Source organism: Myotis myotis, unplaced genomic scaffold (assembly GCF_014108235.1).
Source record: "Myotis myotis isolate mMyoMyo1 unplaced genomic scaffold, mMyoMyo1.p scaffold_m19_p_2, whole genome shotgun sequence".
Lineage (NCBI taxonomy): Eukaryota > Metazoa > Chordata > Mammalia > Chiroptera > Vespertilionidae > Myotis > Myotis myotis.
In genome coordinates, this window is record NW_023416324.1 from 132,094,209 (window position 1) to 132,102,452 (window position 8,244).

General features: G+C 43.1%; 1 protein-coding gene across 3 annotated transcripts in view; it reads left to right on the forward strand.

Annotated features, from left to right (window-relative positions):
• Positions 1-4,422, forward strand: part of NSUN3 (NOP2/Sun RNA methyltransferase 3) — a 106,002-nt gene extending 101,580 nt beyond the window's left edge. For all 3 annotated transcript variants that reach the window (XM_036350331.1, XM_036350335.1, XM_036350332.1), the window contains one exon: positions 4,236-4,422. In XM_036350331.1, coding sequence (XP_036206224.1) covers positions 4,236-4,407 — 172 coding nt within the window. In that variant the 3' untranslated portion in view covers positions 4,408-4,422. The remainder of the gene's footprint in view (positions 1-4,235) is intronic.
• The last annotated feature ends 3,822 nt before the right edge of the window (positions 4,423-8,244 follow it).

Consider the following 8,244-nt stretch of genomic DNA (forward strand, 5'->3'; position numbering starts at 1 on the left):
ACAGTGCTTGAATGCTTGTTGGCTTCTAGTAAAATAATTTTAAAATTGTTATGACCATATTCTTTAATTCACAATTCCCAAACCATTAAGCTCTGAAAATATACTTTTGATCAACTGTCTTGAAATCTTTTAGTAGCATGACCTTTCCTGAACTGAGGAATTTTTTTATTTTATTTACTGTGTAGATAACAATATGTTTTACTCCCTGAATATTAATATGTTTAGGGTAAGAGAAGATATTTGCTTCAACTTCATCACCTCGATTTGTCTGTTTTCCTGACTCAACTCCTTAGCATCTTTGTAAATACATAGCCCTCATCTTGTTATGTAGCTCAGCCAAAGGAACAAATTTGAGTACTGATTGAGATATTCCTAAGCATTTTTTAAAAATACTTGGTATATGTAACACATTACTTTCCTAATGTTTGAAAATATCTAATTTCAAATCATATACAGCTTAACGGTTTTAGATATAGGATAGTGAACCTGTATTATTGTTGATGCAAAAACTAAAATAGAACTACTTTGAGGGGACAAAGAGTTCATTTTGGATATCTTGGGTCTGAGGGTGGATTCTCACATGCAAGTGAAACTATTTTTCGGGCAATTGGAAATACCTGACTGCGATTTCAGATAAGCAAATGACTATCCTATCTAATAAAAGAGAAACAATGTAATTGGCGTACGACCGCTACCCTTCCCATTGGCTAATCAGGGCAATATGCAAATTAACTGCCAGCCAAGATGGCGGCCAGCAGCCAGGCAGCTTGAAACTAACATGAGGCTTGCTTGCTTCAGTGACGGAGGACTCCAACGTTCCCTGCCTGCCGCTGTAGGCCTCTAAGCTGCAACTCTAAGCAACTATGTAACAAACATAGAAGCTAAACAAAACCCCAGAAACCTGCTGGGCTTCAGCCAGCAGGATCGCAACATTGTAAGCAAAGGCCAGAAACCTACTTTCAGCAGCAGAGGCCTAAGAGCTGGAGCCAAGCCTCAAAGCTAAAGCTGGTCCAGAATAAAAAAAAAAAAAAGAAAAAAAGGAGCGGTTGGGAGTTTCAGTCACCCCCAGCCTGAAAACAGCCCTCAACTCCTCACCCAGACTGGCCAGGCACCCCAGTGGGGACCCCCACCCTGAAGGGTGTGTGACCAGCTGCAAACAGCCATCATCCCCTCACCCAGACTGGCCAGGCACCCCAGTGGGGACCCCCACCCTGAAGGATGTGTGACCAGCTGCAAACAGCCATCATCCCCTCACCCAGGCTGGCGAGGCACCCCAGTGGGGACCCCCACCCTGATCCCGAACACCCTTCAGGGCAAACCAGCTGGCACCCACCCATGCACCAGGCCTCTATCCTATATAGTAAAAGGGTAATATGCCTCCCAGCACCGGGATCAGCGGGGAGCCGCGAGGCCTCCAGGCACCGGGATCAGTGTGACAGGGGGCAGCGCCCAAACCCCCTGATTGCCCTGCGGCTCTGTGTGTGATGGGATGCGGCGCCCCAAACCCCTGATCGGCCCTGCTCTGTGTGTGACAGGGTGCGGCGCGCCAACCCCCGCCCTCCCCCCCATGGGCCCTGCTCCGTGTGTGACGGGGTAGAGCCATAACCTCCCCATGGGCCCTGCCCTGAGTGTGAGGGTGGCGGCACCCCAACCCCCTGATCGGCCCTGCTCTGTGGGTGATAGAGGGCGGCGCCCCAACCCCCTGATGGGCCCTGCTCTGTGCGTGACAGGGGGAAATGTCCCAACCCCCTGATTGGCCCTGCTCTGTGCGTGACAGGGGGTGGCGCCACAACCTCCCCATCGACCCTGCCTTGAGTGTGACAGGGGATGGTGCCCCAACCCCCCAATCGGCCCTACCCTGAGCATGACTTAGGGTGGAATCACAACCTCCCGATCACCCTCCTCTGTGTATGATGGGGGCGGCGCACCAACTCCCCAATCGGCCCTGCTCTGAGCCCGACCAGGGACTGCACCTAGGGATTGGGCCTGCCCTCTGCCACCCGGGAGCAGGCCTAAGCCAGCAGGTCGTTATCTCCCGAGGGGTCCCAGACTGCAAGAGGGCACAGGCAGGGCTGAGGGACCCCCCCCCCCCCCGAGTGCACAAATTTTTGTGCACCGGGCCTGTAGTGTGTATATATATATATATATATATATATATATATATATATATATATATATATACTGTACCCAGCCACGCATTGCTGTGACTCAGTCTGGTTAAATGGAAAAGAAAGAAAAGAGAAAGCACACATTTCTGATACATTTAATTTCACCACGCCTGTGGGTATACAACATTTTGTGTTGTTCCATTGTCTGTGCAGATCTAGAGATTGTCTGGTTTGCTGACTCTAGAACACACAACATATAATTGTCCATGTGAGAAGCAATCCGCGTCTAGATCTAAACCGTACAATTTTAAAGATTGGCCCTGAGCTTTGTTGATGGTGATTGCAAACGCCAATCGAATTGGGAATTGAAATCTCTTAAATTGAAATGGCATATCCGTTGGAATCATAGGAATGCGAGGAATGAGGACATCTTCACCTTTGAAAGGTCCTATCAAGATTGTTTCTTCTACGACATTGCTCGTTAATTTTTTTACTGCAAGCCGCATGCCATTGCAAAGCTTTGGCTGGTTGGTATTTCGCAACATGATAATTGGCACGCCGATTTTCAATTGCAGTACATGCGGTGGCATCCCTGGCAGATCGAGTTAATTCAAAAATTCTGTTGGATAATTAACTGCTTCATCTGCTTCCACAACAGTGTCGACGGACTTGTATGTGACTGCTTCGCTTTGAATGTTAGCCTGAATATTGTTAAGTTCGTAGACGTCTTTGTTCTTGGCCGCAAGAATAGCTCGTTCACTCAGCCAATCGTGATTCTTATAATTGGTTTGAATATTGGGAAACACTTTTTCAACCAATTCTTCTTTTGACATCACTAAATTGCAGAAGTTATGAGGCAATGAAATTCGTCCTGAGGTCAGATCAACCGGCACCTTTCCGTTCCCAATTTCCAGCAATTGATGTGAGAATATCTCAGCTGACGGATCGTTTTGCAGCTGGACACGCATATTTGTAGTTAATTTTATCTACAATTTATAATTGTAAACAGAAACTTTGAAATGGAATCATAAAATATTTAGTATAGCGTGTGTTGCTTTTATGTCCAACAGATGGCGCTGTTTTTCAAAAAAGCATGTTTTTACCTGTCACAGGTGTGACATCTATATAATAGTAGGTATACAGGTATATAAAAACACGTGTGTATTTGAATGCAACGTCGTATCAAAATTTCAAAGCAATTGGTGAAGAACTTTCAGAGATTTAAGATTTTGAACAAACGAACATTTACATTTTTATTTATGTAGATATATGAAATTGTAAACCACTAGTAAGAATGGAATCTCCTGGAAAGACTTTGGGGAGAGGGAGAAAAGCAGTGAGGTGACTACTAAAGCGTGGCGTCTGCATGCCATCCTCAGATGAGAAACCCTAGCTGAGCTGTCACAGTGCCAATGCTTAGTCAGAGCTCAGTCATAGGAATAGTTTGAGATGGAAGCAGGATGGTTCCATAGTTGCCAGGGAAGAACTAATTGTACAGAGGAGCTATTGACCACCAGCGTCAAGTGCTATAAAGAGCTCACAGGAAAGCACAGTAACAACAGCCGCTTGGATTTGGTAATTTTGAGGTTCAGAGATGGTGACTGTGTATGCTGAGCTGTTAACAGAGAAGTGAGAACAGAAGGCTTGAGGATTTAAGAGTGGAAGAGCAGTGGCCTATCTGGATTTTATTACCTTTTTTTTTTTTTTTAAAGAACAGTTTATTGATTTTCAGAGAGGAAAGGAAAAGAAAGACATATTGATATGAGAGCAGAACATCAATGGGCTGCCTCCTGCATGCCCCCCACTGGGGATCAAGCCTGCAATCTGGGCATGTATCCTTGACTGTGAATCCAACTAGAAACCCCTCCAATCAACTGATTTCAACCTGCCAGGGCTGGATTTTATTACCTTTTGATTATACGCATTACTAGTTGATTCAGGAACGCAAGATATAAAGAATCATAGAACTTCATAGCCAAATCTTATATATTATATCTTGGTTTGCAGTTAAGGATGCTGATATACCCAAATTGGTTAAGATTCTGATAATGGTGAATTAGTGGTAGAGTTAAGACTACAATATGAACATTGAGTTTCCCAGTTTAATGCTGTTTCTGCATGTCATAGGTGTCGAAGCAAGAGATTCAGAAGGGGACCCCCTCATACAGAAGCAAGTACTCCTCCACCAACAAGCTCAAGTATAAAAGAGCAATATATATTGCCTATATGTATGTATATATTGTATGTAGGAATAAACATTATCGCCATTCTTTTTCCCCCATCAAAGTTGATAATTTAATTCTTGAATATGATAAAATACTTTCATTATCCTCTCACCAAATTATTACTTTATGAGGAATTATAATATTACACATTCATATATTATAACTTCCAGTGAACTCATTGAGCAGTTCCTTTGTATCAATATCAATGACAGGGGACCAGCCTCTCTGTCCATAGACTCTTTCAGTAATTTCATTTTTCTTAGGCTTAATCTCTGTAATTTTCAGAATCCCAGCAGCTTGAGAGGAGTGCCACAGGATAGTGAGCTCCTTAAAGGAAGGTATTTTATCTTACTTAGTTTTTATCTAGAATGATGGAACGTAGTATGCATTCAATAAATGCTAGTTGAGTCTAGCCGGTGTGGCTCAGTGGTTGAGCACCAACCTATGAACCAGGGAGTCACAGTTAGATTTCCAGTCAGGTTACATGCCCAGGTTGCAGGCTCCATCTCCAGTGGGGGCGTGCAGGAGGCAGCTGATCAATGATTCTCTCTCATCATTGATGTTTCTATCTCTCCCTACCTCTTCTTTCCTCTCTGAAATCAATACAAATATATTTAAAAAATTAAAAAGTAAATGCTAGTTAAATAAATGAGGGAATGAGGGAGTGAGTGAATAAATGAGTGAAGGAAGGAAGGAATGCAATGTTCAATAAACCTCATCGCAGAACAGTTGTGAGAAAAGGTATTTGGCACAACCTTCACGTAGCTTGTGCCTGCTTTTCTGATTCAACTCCAGTAGAAATAGCCCTCAGCATGTTTGTAAATACAATAGTAGCTTCCCATCAAAGGAACAAACCCAAACTGTCCCTCAGAATTATTAACAGATTTTACTTCTGTGGGTGTCAATAACCTTTACTAAAGATTTGGGACTTAGAAAGGAGGTGACAGAGGAATGCATTGAGCCTGTCTCTCTAACATTCTTGTAATGTATTTTTTTGCCACTCTGTCTCCTTTTTGGCTGTTTTTTCTGAAATGCAGCCAAGAGGGCAAAAAGATGTACCAGAATGTCCGACCTTATGTGAAGGTCTCCGTCAAAAATGGCTTATCAATACTTAAGCAAATTCCCAAATGTAGAGCACAAATCTGCCTTATTTCAAGAAATGGTCAAAGTACTAATCATATATTTCACTCTGCACTATAAGAATATTTTATTTCCTGAGTGTGATGTGTCTCTACTCATAGCATCTAATGTCACAAATTTCAAGTGCTGCCAGATCAAAATACCTCAAAGGCCTAATGACTCCCAAGAGTCTCACCATAAGCTGCTATTGCTAAGCAAATGCCCGGGCTCTGCTCAGGGAGCCATGCATTATGCTGGCAGGCTGCCTCGCTGGTGAGTACCTTGGAACAAAAACCTGTCAACAGTAGAACACTCTTTCTCCTTAAAGCCCTTTATTTTCTCCCAACCCCCCTCCCCCATTACATAAACCTGTATTTCTAAAACAGCAATTACAAAGTACCTAGTCATTTTGTCAGGATTTCTAGATAAATTAGCTTCAACAGCTACCCTAGTGGAAATGTACCTCCTTGCCTTCTCTGTCAGCCTACCCTGAGAACATTCTGGCTTAATTCCTATCTTTAACAAGTGCAAGAAGACAGTCTTTTACATCTCCGTGCGCAACATATTTACATATTCAGAGCTCAGCTTGGCAAACCGGAGATAAGAGTATGTGGAATAAACATTATCTCCATTCTTTTTCCCCCTCAAAGTTGAGAGTTTAATTCTTGAATATGATCAGAGCTGAACATTGGTAAAAGGGAGATGACAACAGTGATGTGACAGGTGTCAAAACTTGTGTTGATTGCCGAGGCCTCTGCCTGCCCTGGGCATCCTCAGGCTCTCAAAGGCTTGTCTGGTGTTTCGCTTCTTCCCCTTTCCTCCCCCGGACTGGCTTCTCTGGGCCTGGCAGGGGCAGAGGCAAGCATTCCACCACTCACACTGCTGGGTTTAATAATTTAATATGCATGGTGGGTAGGAATTAAAATTAAAATGAGTTCTTTTTAAAGCAAAAATGTCACCGTTCTCTTTCAAAGATGAGAACCTGAGTAATGACTCTCAAGAGAAGAGATTGGTATCAAATTCCGAGGCTGAGCTTAGTGGCTTTATGATTTATGTATAGGAATACATAGTTGTTTTTTTTTCTTTTTTACAAAGAGCAAGATGAGGTTTCAGTTGTATTTATTCAGCAAGTTACTGTTGGCTTCATTTGCCTTTAAGCCATTAGCATACATTTGGTATGCCATGTACAGTTATTCAATACCATGCAGCAAGGGCATGGACTTGGACGGGTGCTTGGCCACTGGACCATTGCAGGAAGTCTCCAAAGAATCCCATGGGATGGGAGCTGCCTCTATGTTGTGAGGAATACTCTAGACCACTCATTTTATCCTAGGGGCATGATTTCTTTAGCTGTCACCTGTCTCTCCCCCTTTTCTATTAAAGCTACAAAAAATGGTCCTTACCTCTAGAAAGTGGAAAATGACATAAGGATCACCAGCCCTTCACAATTCTTTGGCAATACACATGTAGGTCTTCTCTATCTCTGTCTCCGGTATAGCATGCTGTTTTAGCAGTCAAGCTATTTGTGTATAAAAAATAAGAATTATAAATTGTCTAGTCCAACTTCACTAAGGAATAATCATGAGTATGAGCACATAATGGAATTTTCTAACGGGCTATTAAGGATTAATTGTATTCTGTGTACTTGTCAACAGAGTTGGTTAAGTGAGAGCCATTTGATCCAAATTCATAGTCATGGGATTAAGGACATGCTACTTCCAAATACTGACCTATTGGCATATTGAATATCTTAAACTGGAGGAATTTGAGGATCAGCAGGTGACCTCCCTCTTCTCCCACAAGCAGGTCATAAGACCCTGTGTGAGAGATGCCCTCCCTATACCCAAAGGAAAGGGTCCTTTCTCTGGAGGGTCTCAGAGAAGCATCTAAAGGAGCGGGAGCTGCTGTTTCCCTCAGTTGTATCCTTAGCTTATATCCTTTTATCCTATCACATTTCCCCACAACTTTCCACTCTTCCTCAAACCTACTATAAAGACACTCAAGGTTAATTATTTCTTCAGGTCTTCATTTTCGTATGAAGGCTTCCATGTCATGTAAATACATTTGTTGAATTTCTCCTGCTATTCTTTGTCCGTTTAATTTGTGGGCCCAGCCAGGGACCCTAAGAGGGTTGAGGAAAAGTTTTCCTCCGCTACGCTAGCCACTGCTGCCATGTTGAATGCAGGTTCTTCTAGGGTGATCCTCACTTTCCTATTGGCACATGAAGGAAAGTCCCGAAGCTCCATGTGTGCAGAGCAATCTCTGTGTTCTGTTACTTGTACTTTCCATGACATGTATAGCTCCTTCAGTAGAGAGCAAGAGAGACAGGAGGTTCTCAGTCATGTTTAGCTTTATGCCTCATGAAGCTTAAGAAATCTTGTTTGAGATGTTAAGAAGAGATTAGCACAGACACTACATGCCATACTGCAGTTATAAATTTTAGGTTTGTGGTCCCTTCTTGAGTCCCACATTTAGAATCCCACACGATGCCTTTGTACATTCAGGAAGAAGAGATATGCCTTATGGGAAGCACACCATAAGTCTTCGAAGAGTCAGGTGCCTAGTAAGCCATTTGGCTTCTGAATAGTTGTTTTTCTCTTTTGTGTAATATAGATGCTAATTCTGCCTTAAAGGTGACTACATGGCCTACAAGTTGGAGACCTCCAGATAGGACGAAGCTACCAGTCCACCACCCTTTCTTTTGGCTGGGCCTTATTCACAGTGATCGTACTACACTGGATAATTGCTGGTTGCCACACACAGTGTCCAGATCCACGGCCTCTGTGTGCTAT